The following is a 19,975-nucleotide window of genomic DNA, read 5'->3' as shown; positions in this document are numbered from 1 at the left end:
GGCACTATATTACAGTTGATCTGCAAACACTACACTACACGACAACAGCTTCCCCCGTCCCTTCGGGAACTGGTGAGGCTAACACTGACGAGCAATAAATAATTAATTAATTAATGGAGTATTGTCAATTAATTATATTAAAATATTTAATTCTAATTATATGCAAGTACTTTTTATTAGTAATTAATTAATTATTATAATTATATGTAAGTATTGTTATGTTTGTGGGGGTAGTGATACGTAGAGCCAGGTAGATTTGTATAGGTCGGTGCTCCGGATGTCGGGTAAGAACCATCCACATGTAATAAGTTCTGTTTAGCCGAATGTCGAAGGTGTATCTTCATCCCTGTCATGAGGGGGCGGGGCTTGTTAACTAGATTAAGGTATAAGGATAAATTATCCCTTGTAAGTCAAACCTCAGTGATTTATCCTTTGGCTCTTTTGGCACTGCACCATATACACCAAGGAGAAAGGCCCATTAATTGCACTAAATAATGACCATAAAACCAACCGGAAGCCAGTTCTGAACACTGCCATTTGGATGCACCAGCTACATCGCCACGGAAGACAAGCAGGCCGAAGACACGCCCCGGGGACTCGCGACTGATTGGCCGGGGCAGAGCAAGAAGCGACTCGCAATTGGGTGGGAGTCGACCAACTGGAAGGCCAGGTTAAGGAAGGACTCATGATTGGCAAGGACCACCGAGGACGTCAGAGACGAGCAAGAAGCAGTGCGCTGATTGGTGGAGAAGCGCTGATGACGTCACGAGCCCACGTTAAAAGAGCTGGAGGACAGACATTTTCACCCTTGCTCTTGCCTTCGCTTTTCTCTTGCTCGCTGACACTGGACTCTTGCTTTCTGACCCTCCAATCTTGCCCTGTTCTTGCTCTCTTCTGGTTCCCTTGTTCTTCTCCTTCACACGTTTGTGCTTGGACCGGCCGTGTTCAGAGACGCCACCGGGAGATGTGCAGAGTTCTGCAGGCGGAAACGACGTGCGACTTGCCGCTGCGGCTTGATGAGGCCTGGTGCAAGCGCTGCAGCACGAACGGGCGCAACGAGGCCTAGTTCCCGCCAACGCACGCTTTTCGTGCGCGCATGCCGGCCGGACCCATTCACAGACACTGGCGAGACCCCCCCCCCCCGCCCTCCTCCCACCAAGTTGATCAGAGCTAAGTGCACGATAAATCGCACCATTATTTTCCAACGTTGTTTAATCCATCGTCTGTGTATAAGTCTGGTGTGGAGGATCCTATAGGAATTTAGTTTTACCGTCGCGTTTTTCTTGTTATCGCCATCCGTAAAAATAAACCTGTTTATTTTTGTACATTTTAAATCCGCCTCGGTTTGAGTTACTTTTTGCAGGGTGAAGACTGCCCGCCGGGATCGCTCAGGTAAGTGCTTCAGCCTCCTCTTCTTCTTTTTTCCTCCCGCGCATATATTGTGAAATCCACATTTAGGCATCGCCTTAGGAGTTTAAAAGCTCACCATTGGCTATCCGTGATTTCCCCGGTATTAACCAAGGGGAGTCACACGACAGTATTTATATATAATTAATAAAATAATCGACTTACATGTGGAAGTCCTGTGAGGTTTTGGACTTCATCCACTGCACTTTTCACTGTGTCGGGGTCACGGATGTCACAGCGGATGGCATGCACCTGGATGGGAGGAGAGCTCTTCATTAACCCTCAGAGAGACAGTACTGTATCACATTGTTTGGACCAAAAACAAAGTCAAGGCCTTCAGATCAATGTAAGACCAAATGGGAAACAAGTAATGCCATCGGATGTGAAATTGAAATAAAAAATATTGTTGCAGCAGTTGGTCTGTTCCGGTTGACCGGTTCGAATATGGCGAATCGCATCACAGCGACCGGACCAAAATCTAATCGGCTTGTTCTTTTCACTTACCCAACTCATCCACCAAGTTTTGTCATAAGTCATGCCAGGTTTTTGAAATATCTTGCTATGCACAGGACATCGTTTTTGGCCATATGACTCAATAGTGAAGAATCACTTAAGAGATTTTTTAAATCTCATATCCGGATCCATATTTGGATGTTCCACAAAATCGATTCGTCCTTGTCACACACCCAACCTGTCCACTAAATTTCGTCAGCCACGTAAGCCACATCCACTTTTGGTGTCGGAGGTAAAAACAATCCCTTGGCCCACTCCAAATCATACGGGCACATGGTGTCAACAAACGAATTGGATGCCTCAATTGTTTATGTCCTAACTGGGCCAACATTCATACCATGTGACATAGACAGAGTTGGGGACAGACAGGACAGAATAATCGTTCTTCAAGCCGGCAAAGTCTGGTGGAAAGTTGGTCTTCCCTATTCGATGTCTGGGCCACCGGTGAAGAGAGCAGGGGAGGCGTGATGCCAGCATGATGTTGGCGCAGCTTGGCTGGACAGGGTGTGGCTTCCACTGTGGGATCTTTGTGGCAGCATAGCCCCCAGATCCTCCTCCCCAATCATTCCCGGACCCGCCTTTCATAAGGTCTACCGCACAGGTCACTGGTTACGCTTTAAGTACCCCCCTTCTCATTCACCATTGGCCACCGTTCGGCCAGGTGGGTTCAGCAAACCCTCTGTGACCTCTCACACTGGGCTCTGAACCATGATGACCCTGTAACGACAGCGAGGTTCATTTTGCTGCCTAAACTTGCGGTTAAGCCGATGCAGGCACAAAACCAAGCCACAAATTACAGATAACAGAGGTATAAGCATTGAAAAGGAGGTGAAACAGGTTGATAATTTTAGACACACACATTCGGATAGGTTGGTGGTGTCTAACAATTACATAAGTGACGCATATTTAATATCACAATTAATTACTTTACGCTTATGCTTGCGGACTTCCTCTCTGGTCATAGTCAACGTGTGTCCCTGAATGGATTTCTTTCATCTCCCCTTCCTGTTCAGGCTGGAGTTCCTCAAGGCAGTGTTCTGGGCCCTGTGCTTTTTCTGGTCTTCATCAATGATCTCTCCGACTCTCTGGAAAATCCTCTCTATCTCTTTGCTAATGACTCCACTCTCTGCCGCTCCATATCTCATCCCTCAGATCGGCAGTCTGCAGCCTCCTCAATCTCTGCAGACCGGGACAAATCACAGACTGGTCAAACAAGTGGAACATGTCTTTCAATCCTGACAAATCTCACACTCTTACTATGTCTCTCCGAAAAGACCGACTGGACAACCCTCCCATCGACATTTTTTTTTTTTGTATACAAGATTGAGGCTCATGCAAGAGCCATCATTAATGACAAAAAAAACAACCAGACAAACAAAACACACAAAAAGCGGGAGCGGAAAACAAGATGGGGAGAGAAGGTGAAGCACACAAACACAACATTTGAGAGCAGGGAGATGTGTGGAAGGAAGAGGGCTTGGGGGGAGGAGGCATGGGAAGGGGGGGGGGGGGGGGGTGGAGGGAGAAGTATAAAACACAAGGACACCAATGACTTCCAGGACAGAAGTTGGTATTTCAAAAAAGTGGAATTGGGGTGAAATTAGCGGGGGTAGAAAAGATCAAGGTTTTGGATGGGGGAAGATAAGAGATGGTGGTGAACAGCTGTTTTAAAGACCTGGAGGGAGGAGTGGGACTGAAGAGAGTGAAGGAGTTTGTTCCAGAGGCAGGAGAAAAGAGGAATGAAAGAGTGAAGGTGAGCAGAGAGTCTTGATTTTGGCAGTTTCACCAGAAGAGGGTGCTGGCAGATCTTGTGTGACCTATGCCAATTTTTGGGGGGGTTTTTGGGGGTAGGGATGAAATACCGTAGTGGATATAGGAATGTATAGATTAGCATGGACCATGTGACACGTAGAAGGCCCATTTCGATGTACATAAGCAGGGTAAATGTTGAGCTTAATAGTGTTTGCATGTCGCCATAAGGGGCGTGGCTTTATGTTATTTAATTCTCGGGCTTAATATTAATAACCCCCAGTGTGTAATTGGCCTCCTGTGATTTTCCCTACGTTTTCATTTAATCTAAAAAGGGCCGCCATTACAACAACAATTACAACAACAGCCATTAATCCGACATTGCCGACAGTACCTGGACATTACGACCGGCAAGTAAACCCCGCCCAGCCGAACATTCTCGAAGGACGGCTAGGCTCCGCCTCGAAGGATCGTAACTGATAGGCCACGCCCGGAGCTATGTCATTGGGCGCCAAGCAGGCCGTGAGGCCCCGCCCTGAAGGGGATGATTGGTCGTGAAGATGGGATGATGCACTGGGGTGCGGGGATTGGTCGAGTGTGACATCAGTGAGGGGAAAAAGGAGGGTGTGTCCAGTCTGTCCCGTCTGTCGTGTCTCTCTCTCTCTCTCTCTCTCTCTCTCTCTCTCTCTCTCTCTCTCTCTCTCTCTCTCTCTCTCTCTCTCTCTCGGCACGGGCAGTCGCATTCTTTGGCTCGTGTGCGCTTGTGGAATAAGGCTCTCTCTCTTGTTCTGGCATGGGTGGAGGACAGCTGCGCTTTGTGTCGTGTGCGCCATGAGAGATTCATTGGAGCTTTGTGGAGCTTGGAACGACCGGATGAGGAGGACGTTTTACCGCCGCTTCACGGCTCAGTGTGCCGTGTGCCGTGTGGCGATTTGCGCCATCTTGTGCGCTCCCGCGCGGAGACTCGGGGACCATTCACGCTTGTCCTCATTGGAGCAAATCTGAGTATCGGCCGACTCACCAAACCATTTTCTTTTCTTTTATCATTCTCTTGTCTGTAATTGTGTCTGAGTGGAGGATCCTCAAATTAGGAGTTATAGTTTTTACCTCACCATACATTTTATTTCCGTGCTTTATTGTCATTAAATCCTTTATTTTTGCATTTCATTCTTGTATTGTGAATTTTCCTTGTCGTGTGTGTATTTGTTTGTGGGTTCGAGGAATAAGCCCTGTGGTTCTGTCGTACAGGTAAGACCCTGGTTTTCTTCTCCCGCGTGCGCCAAAAATAATACCGCCAATAATTTGGCTTGTATGCCTCGGAGTTAACTGTTTGATTATCTGTCCAAGGCTGGTTTTCATCGGCCATGGACTCGACAATATTTATTTCTCAACATAATCGCCACTGTGGTCCGCACGTTTGTGCCAACATTCAAGTAGTTTGGTGATGATGTAACCATAGACATGTGCATCCTGCTGACTCCACCAGTACTTCAAAGCAGCCTTAACGTCATAATCGGAAGAAAAAATTTCTCCACAAATGTATTTTCCTCAAGTTTGGGGAAGAGATGAAAATTTGACAGAACCAAGTCACGGCTGCATAGTGGATGCTGTAAGGTGGTGAAACCAAGGTGACCATTTGCTTCAGATCCTGTACTCATGTAAGGCAAGGTGACCATTGTAATACTGGGGGGAAACCATCTGCATGTCAGGATGAACATTCTGAATCCGTGCATTCAGTTTCTTCAGAGTTTCAATGTAGCGCTCAGAGTTAATGGTGGTACCTTTGGCATTAATTCCAAATGGACGTCTCATAAAGCCGTAAGCATGACTTTCCTGGCAGACGCTTGCGTCTTCAATATTTCTTGGTGCTGGTGACCCTTTGTGTTGGTACCTCCATTGACCGTCTCTTACTCTCAGGATCGTAATGGAGCACCCAACTCTCATTTCCAGTTATTCATCCCACCTCTCATCTACAGTCACAATATTGAGCAGGAACTGGTCGTATTCACATTCATAAACCCAATAACTGCACGCTGTTTTAACCACACTGGCAATGTCATGCTGCCCTCTGCCACCTTGATTAACATAGCACTGAGACATCTCGTGTTGGAATCATGAAACTTCGCACACAGCGGCAGGAAGAACTAATGTGCGGAATCCACTTTGTTTCATTCGAATATCTTTATCTCATTGGAGAAAAAGAATAGGTGGCATTACATTTCAGCAGTTTCTCATAATTGGTGGAAATATAATATCTCTCTATACTCAAGCTGCAAACATTACCAAATCAACTACTGAAATTGAACACCGTCAATGGAATTCTGACTATAGGAGGGATGCGGGATCAAACTTTGGGGGATCGTTTCTCAAAAACTAAAAATGATTGTCCTCTCGGGTTCCACAGGGCTCAAAATAGTGAATCATTATGGGTTTATTGAGTCCCTGCCAAAGGGAGCGAGTGAGACACGGCTAACCTGGCTGTGTCTCAACCGCCTCAGGACTGGAGTTGGATGCCACAGAGCCCTTCTGCAAAAGTAGTGACATAAATAATCAAATTGTAACTGTGGAGAGACTCATCAAACAATGGAGCATCTCCGAGATCGTGCTCTCTTACCAGAGCCTTGGCGACAACTTAAGTCCGCAAGGACAATCTGAAGGCTCTCAACTCCTGTGCCGGAGCCTGTGTTTTGCAGTGGCTGGAAAAGTGTAGCGACATGAAAACGAAGATAATTCGTGCAGAGACAGAATCCCGACAGAATACATGGATGGAAAAACCAAAAATGCATCGAGAATGCGCAGACGTACTTTGTTGCCTGTTGCAGCCGAGATCTCCCTTGCCGTTTCTTCCAACACATCGAGTTTTCTGCAAATCAAAAAAAAACCATGTTCATGTTATGGAGATCATCATGATCATAGTCACCATTGAAGGAGCGGTGCTCCCACATCGATCGGAAGAATGGACGCGACAAAAAGCTGGAATTCGTCCGAGTTGCTTTATTCAAACAAAACCACTCAGGTACTCTCTCAAGCCCGTTTATCGGGCAGCAATATATATACACACATTATCCCGGAGCGTTTGCCCGGGAACGGCGAGAGGGGGCGTGGACGGGCGTCCTGGCCACGGCCTGGCAAGTCGAGGGCGGGCTTGCCCAGGCACGCCCGGGTGTCCCGGCCGAGGCCTGGCAAGTTGAGCGCGGGCCTGCCCGGGCGTCCTGGACGAGCCCGGCATGGTGATCGCTCCGCGTCCTTGGTAGGTGCAAGGCGATTGTGAAAACCCAGCGGTAGCCGCTACACCATCATCAATGCTGCCGGAGCAGTCTCTTGGGAACGGTTAGGGTTCGGCTTTGGTGATGGACTTTATTGCCTGTCCTATGTATTGTCATCTCATTATTGTTGCTTTTGTTACGTTAACAGTAGGCATGCCTATTAAATATTAATAAATAAAGGTATTCAGAAATCACAGTCCAAGGTGAATGGGGATAACATATGCACAAGGCACTAATTTTAGCGTTCCATGCAAATAAAGGCGATGAACCTCACTCTTGTATAAAAATTAAAATAAAACAAGAAGACGTCATGCAGAGCAGGATACTTGCAAAATCCACCCATCCCCACCAAAAAGGTTGCCATAGAAACATCAAATTGTCTATTTCATTAAGATTAAAATTGACGATCTTAATCAAAGCTCTGGTCAATCGGAGTAATATTGATGATTTTTCAGATGGAAATTGATGATACAGTATTACAAGTTTGACTTTGAGTTGACCTTAAAATATATTGTTTCCCAATTCAGTGATGCACTATCTATTGCTGTTTAACTTTCAAATCAATCGGATGAAAATTGATGAATTTTTAGATGAAAATTGATGATTTTGGAAGATAACCTTGAGTTGACCTTTGACCATTTTACCTCAAAAATAGTTGTTTTCCCAATTTAGCGACTCAATGTGAAAATTGCTGCTCAAGTTTCAAGTCAATCGGATGAAAATTGATGAATTTTTAGATGAAAATGGATGATTTTGGAAGTTGACCTTGAGTTGACCTTTGACCTTTTGGCCGTCAATTGCATCGTTCTCATTTCTTAACTCGAATAACCAAGCGGAACAGTTTGAAATTGCAGCATGGATGCTTCTTTACCAACCTGCTTGTGATAATACATTCCGCTCCCAGCGTAGACAGCATCATTGTCATGGCCCGTCCCAGTCCCGTCCCGCCACCGGTTATTAGTGCCACTTGCCCATCAAAGGTGTTTGTGGGAAGCATTGGCCGCGCGTCTGCTGGGAAGAATGCAGCCTGTCCACCTTCATGTGTGGAATTTGATCGTGTCTTCAAACACAAGGCCTACGGAGCACATCACAGACTGCACGTTGTTGGCATGTACTGCGATAAGAATTGCACACCGTTAATGATATACGCACAGACAAACCAAGGAAGGCATACAATAAGACCAGGATTAGTGCAGTTTTAACCCATCGTTTGAGTTGTTCAAAATGAGGCAACAAGACCGAGCAATTTTAATTTGATTATCTATCATTCAATGTACATTCCCCGTGTGTACATCAAATGTACATCAAATGTACAATGTACATCAAATTATCATTTCCCGGTGTGTACCCCGGTTTAGAATAGGTACACCGATCCCTGCGCATCGTAAGAGGCGACCAAGGGCTGGCGTCAGGAAGGGCATCCGGCCATAAGAACATTCCCTCAAAAAGGGAACCATGATCGTCATGGGGTACGCAAGGCCAACCCCCGCTCTAGCGGGGAAAATGGCCTTAAATAAACGATCATTCATTCATTCATTCATTCATTCATCTATCATTCAATGGTATGACCATCATTGTTATCATGTCAACGAACAAGCAAGTGGACAATAACATCGCTAACTAGAACGGCACTCAGTAGAGAGCAACCTCCGCCTGGTTGACCATATCACTCAATGGTGAAGAATCACTTAAAAAATTAAATAATTATCATAACGGAATCCATATTCAGATCTTCACCAAAATCGAATCGATTTGTCATTGTCACACACACAACCAGTCCACCAAGTTTCGTCCAAATCCGTCCATAACTTTTTGAGATATCCTGCTAAGTATCGCTTTTGGCCCCATCTCCCAAAGGTGAAGAATCACTTTAAAAATAAAATAATTCTCACATCCGAATCCATTTTCAGATCTCCACCAAAATCTAATCTATTTGTTCTTGTTAGACACCCAACCTGTCCACCAAGTTTCGTCCAAGTCCGTCCAAAACATTTCGAGATATCCTGCGATGTATCGTTTTTGGTCCTGTCTCCCAATGGTGAAGAATCACTTTTAAAATTCTAGTATTCGGATCCGAATCCGGATCCTCACCAAAATATAATAATTTCGCCTTGTGACATATGCTACATCTCTGCCAAATTTCGTCCGAATCCGTCGACAACTTTTTGAGATACCTTCTTCAAAGACAGACAGACAGACAAGCAATCAAACAGACAGACAGGGGTGAAAACATAACCTCCATCCACCTTCGGTAGTGGAGGTAAAAAATGTGGGCCTTTTGTGGGATAGCACAGGGAGAGTGGATCGTGATGAAAGTCAGATGTCAGGCTTATTAGGTTAGTATATCTTCACCAAAATCTGAAAATGGATTCGGATATTAGAATTATTTAATTTTTAAGTGATTATTCACCATTGGGAGATAGGGCCAAAAACGATACATAGCGGGATATCTCAAAATGTTTTGGACGGATTTGGACGAAACTTGGTGGACCGCTTGGGGGTGTGACATGGACGATTCCATTCAATTTTGGTGATGATCTGAATATGGATTCGGATATGAGAGTTATTTAAAATTTTAAATGATGCTTCACCATTGAGTGATCGGGATAAAACCAACATATAGCAGGATATCTCAAAAAGTTATGGACGGATTTGGACCAAACTTGTTGGACAGGTTGTGCGTTTGACACGGAAGGATCGACTCAATTTTGGTGAAGATCCGGATCTGGATAGTAGAATTTTAAAAGTGATTCTTCAACATTGGGAGATAGGGCCAAAAACAATATATAGCAGGATATCTCAAAAAGTTATGGATGGATTTGGACGAAACTTGGTGGACCGGTTGGGTGTCTGACAAGGACAATTGATTTTGGGGAAGATCTGAATATGGATTCGGATATGACAATTATTTAATTTTTTAAGTGATTCTTCACCATTGAGTGATATGGCCAACCAGGTGGAGGTATGCTCTCTACTGAGTGCCGTTCTAGTTAGGTTGGTTATGTTTTCAGGCTTTGTCAACAGTTATCTTGCTTCAATATCTACACAAGAATAGTGAGGGGAAACACCAATAGCTGAGGGTATCTATCTCAGAGCTGAGGAAGGGTCCCAGTAAGTAGGAGGGTAGGAGGAGGTTAGGAGGAGGGTAGGAGGAGGATAGTTTCAGTAAGAGTGAAGCATGTTAAGAAAAGGCTAGGAAAGCTAAGAGTAGATAAAGCTCTGGGGGCCAGATAATATGCATCCAATAGTATTGAGGGTGATGGCAAACCAGATAATCATGATGTTAACAGAGCAGATAATCATGATATTAACAGATCAGATAATCATGATATTGCTACGGTTCTGAGATTTGTACATATGACATCATTAAAGGTTAAAGGTTTGCCCCCCATAGTTAGTCCACAAGCAACACGTAGGCCCACTTAGAGTATTAGTTATGTCATAGTATGTGTAAGAGTAGGCCATTTCCCTCGTAATATCTGCGTTGTGTAAAGAAATGAGCTTAGGTCCTTTCATCCTTGCGCCCCCCCCCCCCACCCCCCACCCCCCCCCAATTACATCAGTGGGCATAATCGATCCCGCGCCCCATTTGGCATCCCTTAAGTTTGTTACGCTTTGGCTACCCACAATTTGTTACGCTTTGGCAGCCAGCAGCGTTCGCTGCCCTTTGTTGGCTCAAAACTAGCCAAGTGACACGAGGTAGGCCTGAAAAGAGGGAGGAGCGCGAGGTCGGGGTGTGGCAGAGTCGAGGAGCATATCAGAGACGATGACGGTAAGGGCTCCCAGCCAACCAGGGCTCGGAGGGCATGGCGTGATGAACAACGTCTGGTGAGTTCCAGAGGGTTCCAAGGGCGTGGCAATAAAACCCTTTGTGCGAGGCCACCACCTCAGTTATGAGAAGGGAGAGGCAGGCGCTCGAGTCGAGGACTGTATCGAAAGGACTGACCCGGAGTTGTGAGGAGGACTTGGAAGCGCATTGTTAGCGCCGATTGAACTGCTACACACGCAGCCACGCGAGTGATTAACCGCCAAAGCCCAACCCTACCGTTCGCCCCGTAATTATCCCGTGCGCGCCAACGACACGTGGAGAGCTCCTGCCGTCTACTGTTTCATCTACTTCACGGTGCGAGCTGGGGACCGGAGGGAGAGCTGCCCGGACGCCATCCCTGGACCATCGACCTGTTCGTCTGCAAACCCTGTGTGAGTGTGTCGAGTGTGAACGGGCCCGTTTGTCCAGGGAATAAGTTAAGACTGTACTTAAGGACTGCACTGTGTCTTCTTCTGCTGAACCATTGTACATTGTGTAAATAAATTCTGTTCTTCCTTTCTTCCAAATTCGACCGTTTCTGTGATTTCCATCATTGGGTAAGCGTGGCACGATTAAGAACCGCTTGGATCGGGTTTAGTCATTGATAACGGCTCGGGTCACGGGTTTGCTCCCGCTCGGCGTATCCACCAACACCCGTGATTCGGGCGGGGCTTATTTCCTCGTTTCTGGGCAGCGTGAGTAATTAGGTAATAGCGAATTCCTAGTTCTAAAACCCTATTTCGCGCTGTCCGGGGAGGACGTCATAGGTCCCGGATCCCGTCGGCTAGTCAAAGACAAGGGGACTAATCCCCCCTTGGTAAGGGGAAAAGGCCAGCGCTGAGATCCGCAACAATATTAATAGAGTAGATAAGTGTGATGTTAACAGAGCAGATAATCGTGATATTAACAGAGCAGATAAGTGTGATGTTAACAGAGCAGATAATCATGATGTTAACAGAGCAGATAATCATGATGTTAACAGAACAGATAAGCGTGATGTTAGTAGATCAGATAATCGTGATGTTAACAGAGCAGATAAGTGTGATGTTAACAGAGCAGATAATCATGATGTTAACAGAGCAGATAATCATGATGTTAACAGAGCAGATAATTGTAATACTAACAGAGCAGATAAGTATGATGTTAACAGAGCAGATAAGTGTGATGTTAACAGAACAGATAAGTGTGATGTTAATACATCAGATAAGCGTGATGGTAACAGAGTAGATAAGTGTGATGTTAACAGAACAGATAAGCGTGATGTTAATAGATCAGATAATCGTGATGGTAACAGAGTAGAAAAGTGTGATATTAACAGAGCAGATAAGTGTAATGTTCACAGAGCAGATAAGTGTGATGTTAACAGAGCAGATAATCATGATGTTAAAAGAGCAGATAATCATGATATTAACAGATCAGATAATCATGATATTAACAGAGTAGATAAGTGTGATGTTAACAGAGTAGATAAGTGTGATGTTAACAGAGCAGATAAGTGTGATGTTAACAGAGCAGTTAAGCATGATGTTAACAGAGGAGATAATCATGATGTTAACAGAGCAGATAATCGTGATATTAACAGAGCAGATAATCGTGATGTTAACAGAGCAGATAAGTGTGATGTTAACAGAGCAGTTAAGCATGATGTTAACAGAGGAGATAATCATGATGTTAACAGAGCATATACTCGTGATATTAACAGAGCAGATAATTGTGATATTAACAGAGCAGATAAGCGTGATGTTAACAGAACAGATAAGCATGATGTTAACAGAACAGATAAGTGTGATGTTAATACATCAGATAACCGTGATGGTAACAGAGTAGATAAGTGTGATGTTAACAGAACAGATAAGTGTGATGTTAACAGAACAGATAAGCGTGATGTTAATAGATCAGATAATCGTGATGTTCACAGAGCAGATAAGTGTGATGTTCACAGAGCAGATAAGTGTGATGTTAACAGAGCAGATAAGTGTAATGTTCACAGAGCAGATAAGTGTGATGTTAACAGAGCAGATAAGTGTAATGTTCACAGAGCAGATGTGTGATGTTAACAGAGCAGATAAGTGTGATGTTAACAGAGCAGATAAGTGTGATGTTAACAGAGCAGATAAGTGTGATGTTAACAGAGCAGATAAGTGTGATGTTAACAGAGCAGATAAGTGTGATGTTAACAGAGCAGATAAGTGTGATGTTAACAGAGCAGATAAGTGTGATGTTAACAGAGCAGATAAGTGTGATGTTAACAGAGCAGATAAGTGTGATGTTAACAGAGCAGATAAGTGTGATGTTAACAGAGCAGATAAGTGTGATGTTAACAGAGCAGATAAGTGTGATGTTAACAGAGCAGATAAGTGTGATGTTAACAGAGCAGATAAGTGTAATGTTCACAGAGCAGATGTGTGATGTTAACAGAGCAGATAAGTGTAATGTTCACAGAGCAGATGTGTGATGTTAACAGAGCAGATAAGTGTGATGTTAACAGAGCAGATAAGTGTGATGTTAACAGAGCAGATAAGTGTGATGTTAACAGAGCAGATAAGTGTGATGTTAACAGAGCAGATAAGTGTGATGTTAACAGAGCAGATAAGTGTGATGTTAACAGAGCAGATAAGTGTGATGCTCCCCTCGTCCCACACCTTACCCTCCCTCCTCCCACCCGTACCCTGTCTCCTCCCATTCTACCCCCTTCCTCTGGGCTCCCACCTCTTCCCCATGACAGGTGGTGGCTCTTGTGTTTGTTTATAAGTTATAAATTGTGAGAAAATGACTACTTAAAACCCGAAGGAGGGTGTATGGGGTTAAAAAACAAAAAGTGATCCTATAAGGTTTTGCCAGGATTAACCTTGGGAGCTCAGAGGAGTAGCGTCACCAACAAACAAACGTGTCATTCGTTTTTATATAGAAGATAACATCTGGGTGGCGTAATGACGTCATACGTGCACCAGGATCTGTTACTTTTTAACCGCGAAATCATCTTCGAAATAACACCGACCGATAGTCGTTAATGAATACATCGATTTCTCTCACTCCACCAATGCATTATCCAGACAAATACACAAGGACGGATGAGGATCTTGTACACCCGAGGAGGCCATTTGGCCCATCATGCCTGTGCTATATCAGCACCAAAACAATCCATCCATCAGTCACCCATTTGATTTCAACGGAAGGGGCAGTGGAGCAGCCATCGTGCCTGCGGGCAGTGGAGCAGCCATCGTGCCTGCCTAGGACATGTGTGTGTGTATATATACTATATATATATCCACCTCAGGATCCACCTCAGAATCGTCACGAATAAGATCCACCTCAGGTTTAATGGAGTTTTCACCACATTGATATAAACTTACACACGTTAGAGAACCTGAACTGTGGTGTAAAGTGACGTGGTGCTCCGAGATAGAACGACTTGTAACGGGAATACTAGAATACAACAACAACAACAACAACAACAACAACAACAACAACAACAACAACAACTGTGCTCGTGCTTGAGAGGACGTCACGAGACAAACCTTGCCAAGATCCGAAGCTGCACTTGGAAACCTTCGGACCACACGGACTAGAAGTGTTGCCGCCATCACAGGCAAACAACTAACCAGCGACCGAGTAAACTCAGGAATGTTGTTGTTGTTGTTGTTTTTGTTTGAAAGTTACCCCCTTTTCTCCCCGAGTACCTGTAATGACGTAGAGACGCACGCCACTCGCCAGTATAAAATAAGGTAAGATAAGAAATATTAAATCATGTAATTAAAATAAAATCTCGGATAACAACAACAAATCTCCAGTTTGCTGCGCATCCTCGGATCTGGAGGCGAAGAAATATCAACAGCGTCCGAGGATGGTGTTGGTACATTGATAAGTACGATACATGGGAAAGGGTGGATGATGGATGGTTGGTTGATAATGGTGGATGGATGATGGATGGTTGGTAATGGTGGGTAGTGGTTGGATGATGGATGGTTGGTAATGGTGGGTAGTGGTTGGATGATGGATGGTTGGTTGATAATGGTGGGTGGGTGGATGGATGATGGATGGTTGGTAGTGGTTGGATGATGGATGGTTGGTAATGGTGGGTAGTGGTTGGATGATGGATGGTTGGTAATGGTGGGTAGTGGTTGGATGATGGATGGTTGGTTGATAATGGTGGGTGGGTGGGTGGATGGATGATGGATGGTTGGTAATGGTGGGTAGTGGTTGGATGATGGATGGTTGGTAATGGTGGGTAGTGGTTGGATGATGGATGGTTGGTTGATAATGGTGGGTGGGTGGATGGATGATGGATGGTTGGTAATGGTGGGTAGTGGTTGGATGATGGATGGTTGGTAATGGTGGGTAGTGGTTGGATGATGGATGGTTGGTAATGGTGGGTAGTGGTTGCATGATGGTTGGTTGATAATGGTGGGTGGGTGGGTGGATGGATGATGGATGGTTGGTTGATAATGGTGGGTGGGTGGGTGGATGGTTGGTAATGGTGGGTAGTGGTTGGATGATGGATGGTTGGTAATGGTGGGTAGTGGTTGCATGATGGTTGGTTGATAATGGTGGGTGGGTGGATGGATGGATGATGGATGATGGATGGTTGGTAATGGTGGATAGTGGTTGGATGATGGATGGTTGGTAATGGTGGATAGTGGTTGATGGATGGTTGGTAATGGTGGATAGTGGTTGGATGATGGATGGTTGGTAATGGTGGATAGTGGTTAATGGATGGTTGGTAATGGTGGATAGTGGTTGATGGATGGATGGTAATGGTGGATAGTGGTTGATGGATGGATGGTTGGTAATGGTGGGTAGTGGTTGCTGGATGGTTGGTAATGATAGTTGGTAATGGTGTTTGGTTAATGACGGATGGTTGGTAATGGGGGATAGTGGTTGCATGATGTTGCATGGTTGCATGATGGTTGGTTGATGATGGATGGGTGGTCATGATGGATGGAGGGTAATGGTGGATGATTGTTGGATGATTGATGGTTGGTATTGGTGGATGTTTTGTCATGGTGATTGGTTATTGGTTGGTATTGGTGGATAGTTGTTGGTTGTTTTGTGGATGGTTATTGGTTGGTGGATAGTTGTTGATTGTTTTGTGGATGATTATTGGTTGGTGCATGGGTGTTGGTTGTTTTGTGGTTGGTTGTTGGTTCTTTTGTGGATGATTATATTGGTTGGTGGATAGTTGTTGAATGTTTTGTGGATGATTATTGGTTGTTTTGTGGATGATTATTGGTTGGTGGATAGTTGTTGATTGTTTTGTGGATGATTATTGGTTGGTGCATGGGTGTTGGTTGTTTTGTGGTTGGTTGTTGGTTCTTTTGTGGATGATTATTGGTTGGTGGATAGTTGTTGATTGTTTTGTGGATGGTTGTTGGTTGTTTTGTGGATGATTATTGGTTGGTGGATGGTTGTTGATTGGTTGGTGGATGGTTGTTGGTTGGTGGGTCATGGTTTGTTGGATAATGATAACAATGATAATGGATAATGATAATGATCCATGATAACAAGCAAGGCAGAATAGATGTAATTTAGGTCACAGTAACCCAACTGCATTTGGTTTAGCTTTAGACTTTCGATCATAGGAAGAGATAATAACATGTTTTGTGTACTCCTTATACATACTTCGATATACAGAGCCCTCCCTTATTGGAAAAATGAAGTCAAATTTGTTATTATTACTTTACAGTCAAGAAAAATCCCGGTGTGTACCCCGGTTTAGAATAGGTACACCGTATCCCTGCGTGTCGTAAGAGGCGACTAAAAGGGTTGGCGTCAGGAAGCGCATCCGGCCATAAAAACATTGCCTCAAAAAGAGAACCATGACAATTACAACTACATATGGGCAGGGTACAGCCCCAAGTACCCCGTGGGGGACCCCACTCCCTCTCGTCAAAACTCAAGGTGGGGAACCCGATCGAAGCAAGGGTGGAAATCACTCCATTTATGACGACGAAACGTCTGATGCCCGAAGTGGAGATTGGTTTCTGAGGTTTGGGACATGAAATGAAGGGACAATGACAGGGAGATCAGGAGAAGTGGTGGAAGTATTGGTCAGAAGAAGAGTGGACATATGTTGTGTGCAAGAGACGAGATGGAAGGGAAATGGTGTGAGAATGGTGAAGGGTAGGCAGGGACAGAAATACAAGTTTGTGTGGCAAGAGTGCCTGGAGGGCGTGCATGGTGTTGGTGTCCTGTTTTCTGAGGAGTTTGTAGACAGTGTGGTGAGTGTGACTAGCGTGAGTGATAGTTTGATGATGGTGAAAATGATGATTGGAAAGCTCTTGGTGAACGTCATCTCCGGATATGCTCCGCAGGTTGGTCAGAGCGATGAAGAGAAGGACAAGTTCTGGTGTGCAATAGAGAAGCTGATGGAAAACGTGACAGATGAGGAAGTTGTTGTGGTAGGAGGAGACCTAAATGGACATGTGGGAAGGAGTATGGATGGTTTTGAGGGAGTTCATGGGGGTTACGGATATGGTGTGAGAAATGGAGAAGGTGAAAGGATTTTGGAGTTTGCTGATGGAGCTGATTTGTTGATTTGTAATACTCAGTTCCAGAAAGGGGATAATAAGCTTGTTACATACACGTCAGGTGGGTCGACGAAAACCGTTGACTACCTGATGGTGCATAGGCGAGATAGGGGGCACCTCCGGGACACAAAGGTGATCCCGGGGGAGGAGGCTGTTTCACAGCACCACTTGGTTGTCTGCGACATAAGGGTGAAAGGTGCGAGGAGAGCTCGGCGGTGAAGTACCAACCGAGAATGAAGGTGTGGAGGTTGAAAGAGGTGACAGTAAGGGAGGCATTAAAAGAGAGGCTGAGTAGGGTAGAGGATTATGTGGTTGAGCTTGAAAGTGGTTGGATGTCAATGAAAGATAGTCTGTTGGGAGCCGTTGGTGAGGTATGTGGATGGACAAAAGGACCACCGAGGCACTCGGAAACATGGTGGCGGGATAATGAAGTTGGAAAGAGGATTGACGAGAAGAGGAAGAAGTTCAAGGAGTGGCAGAAGGCGAAGGGTACGGAGGCAGAAAAAGCAGAGCATGAAAGTTATAAGGCAGCCAAGAAGGCTGCAAAGAAAGAGGTAGCAAAGGCGCAGGAGGCATGTAGGAAAATGTTCGGAGAACGCTTTGATTCGGAAGAGGGTCAGAGAGCGGTATTCAGGATTGCAAAGCAGATAGCGAAAGAGAGGTGTGATGTGATGGGGGTGAGTTGCTTGAAGGATGAAGTGGGACAAATCGTTGTGGACCCAGATGGAATTAAAGGAAGATGGAAGAGATTTATGGAAATGCTGTTGAATGCAGAGAATGAATGGGATGGCAACATAGAGAGTAACCCAGTTTTAGGACCAGCAGACAAGATAACTGAGAAGGAAGTTGAGGAAGCGATAAAAGCAATGAAGAGTAGAAAAGCGGGAGGGCCGACGGGAGTTGTGGGAGATATGTTGAAGGCAGCGGGAAATTGGGGTGTGAAGAGAATGACAGAGATCTGCAATCTGGTTGTAAAAGAAGGCCGCATTCCAGTGGATTGGGAACTGAGTACCCTCGTCCCTCTATACAACGGGAAAGGTGACCCTCTGGACTGTGGCTCGTATCGAGCGCTAAAGTTATTGGAGCATGGAATGAAGGTATTGGAAAGGGTGTTGGAGAGGAGGATAAGGAAGAAAGTGAAGATCGACGAAATGCAGTTTGGATTTATGCCAGGAAGAGGAACGACAGATGTGCTTTTTATTGTTTTATTTTTGTTGTTTTTATTTGTTTTATTTGTTTACTTTTTATTGTTTCTATTTATGTTTTATTTATGTTTGTTTATGTGTTTATTGTTTATTTTATTGTTTTATTTTTATTTATTTTATTTATGCGAAAAGATGGTACAAACAGATGGTGGTTGTCATACAACAAGGACAATCATTCTCTTCACTGTTCAGTGTGCTTTGTGTTTTCCAGCACCTCAGATTGGTCCACGTTCATCGAGGGAATGACTAACTGGTGACATGTACATACACGTGTTGAAGAACATGAACGCTCTTCTTTTCATTTGAGATGCTCTACAGCATACCTGGTAGATCGACAACAGTCCAGCGTTTCGCACCTGCTCGCACGTAGCCATCATGATGAGGTTAGAAAGAGACGACAAGTGATGGAAAGAGTTGTGGATGTGGTCAAACTCATTGGTAAGAGGGGACTGAGCTACAGAGGAAGTAATGAAGAAGTAGCATACATACTTGACAATGAGGAGATCGACCATGGTACATTTCTGGAAGTTGTAAAACTACTTCGGAAGTATGTTTCCTGCACAGCCGATCATCTCTCTCACGTTGTCCAGAACAGCAAGAAGCAACATGAGAAGGCAAATAGTTAATGAGGTCGAGGCTCCTTGGTAACTTTGCTGTCTAAAACTACAGTGAATTATGTTATCACAGTTATCCGGGATAAGATACGTCAGTGGATTTCTGAAGAAGTAACAGACATGTTTGCTGTGGAAATTTGAACCACTCAAGACATCTCAACCCAAGACCAGTGCTCTGTTGTTCTTAGATATGTTGATAGCACTGGCACTATCCAAGAAAGATTAGTGAGTGTGGTGAAATGTGAGGAATCTACTGGTGAAGCTTTTCTGCAACTTGTTTTCGAAGTCTTGTTAGGACTGAATCTTGGCCTCAAGAACTGTGTTGGAAACTCAACTGATGGTGCAGCAAACATGCAGGGGCGCTACAAAGGCTTCAGTACTCTGCTATCAAAGGAAGCTCCAATGCAGATCGATGTTTGGTGCCATGCACATGTGTTAAATCTCGTGTGACCGAAGCTACAAGTGTTGTGGTGACTAGCGCATCACTGTTCTCACTACTGAATGGCATTACAGTATTCTTTCAGGAATCTTATCAGCGAATGAACATCTGGAGTCGACACTCCACTACTGTGAAACAAATGGGAACTATTGGAGAAACTAGATGGTGGTCAAAGGATGCCACCTTGAAGGTTTTTGGTTCATTCAACAACCCAACTGGAGCACTTGTCATGGAAGTTATCACCACTCTTAATGCCATACTAGTTGCTGACCAGATCCAAGCAGGTATTAAGGCCAAGGTGAAGGGATACATTGCCAGTCTCCTGCAGTTTGAAACAATTCTGACTGCACAAGTATACCTGCAAGTATTCTCCCGCACTACAGCGCTCTCTAAGTATCTACAAACTGTGCAACTGGATCTGCTGACTGTGCACCGGATGGTGGATGA

The 19,975-nt window shown here is 44.7% G+C and overlaps 1 protein-coding gene across 2 annotated transcripts in view; it reads right to left on the bottom strand.

The window, feature by feature from the left end:
- The window catches only part of DECR1 (2,4-dienoyl-CoA reductase 1), a 50,095-nt gene extending 35,696 nt beyond the window's left edge, over nt 1–14,399 (bottom strand). The window contains exons 1-4 of one of the 2 annotated variants that reach the window (XM_068126172.2): nt 14,262–14,399; nt 7,811–8,010; nt 6,475–6,532; nt 1,573–1,659 (exon numbers count right to left, since the gene is read on the bottom strand). In XM_068126172.2, coding sequence (XP_067982273.1) covers nt 1,573–1,659; nt 6,475–6,532; nt 7,811–8,010; nt 14,262–14,327 — 411 coding nt within the window. In that variant the 5' untranslated portion in view covers nt 14,328–14,399. Of the gene's footprint in view, nt 1–1,572; nt 1,660–6,474; nt 6,533–7,810; nt 8,030–14,261 lie in introns of both variants that reach the window. The other variant, XM_068126173.2, reaches the window with a different exon arrangement.
- Between the last annotated feature and the right edge of the window lie 5,576 nt (nt 14,400–19,975).

Source organism: Myxine glutinosa, chromosome 10, assembly GCF_964187855.1.
Source record: "Myxine glutinosa chromosome 10, kmMyxGlut1.1, whole genome shotgun sequence".
Lineage (NCBI taxonomy): Eukaryota > Metazoa > Chordata > Myxini > Myxiniformes > Myxinidae > Myxine > Myxine glutinosa.
Note: the sequence above shows the minus strand (reverse complement) of the source record. Positions and strands in the feature narration are given on the sequence as shown.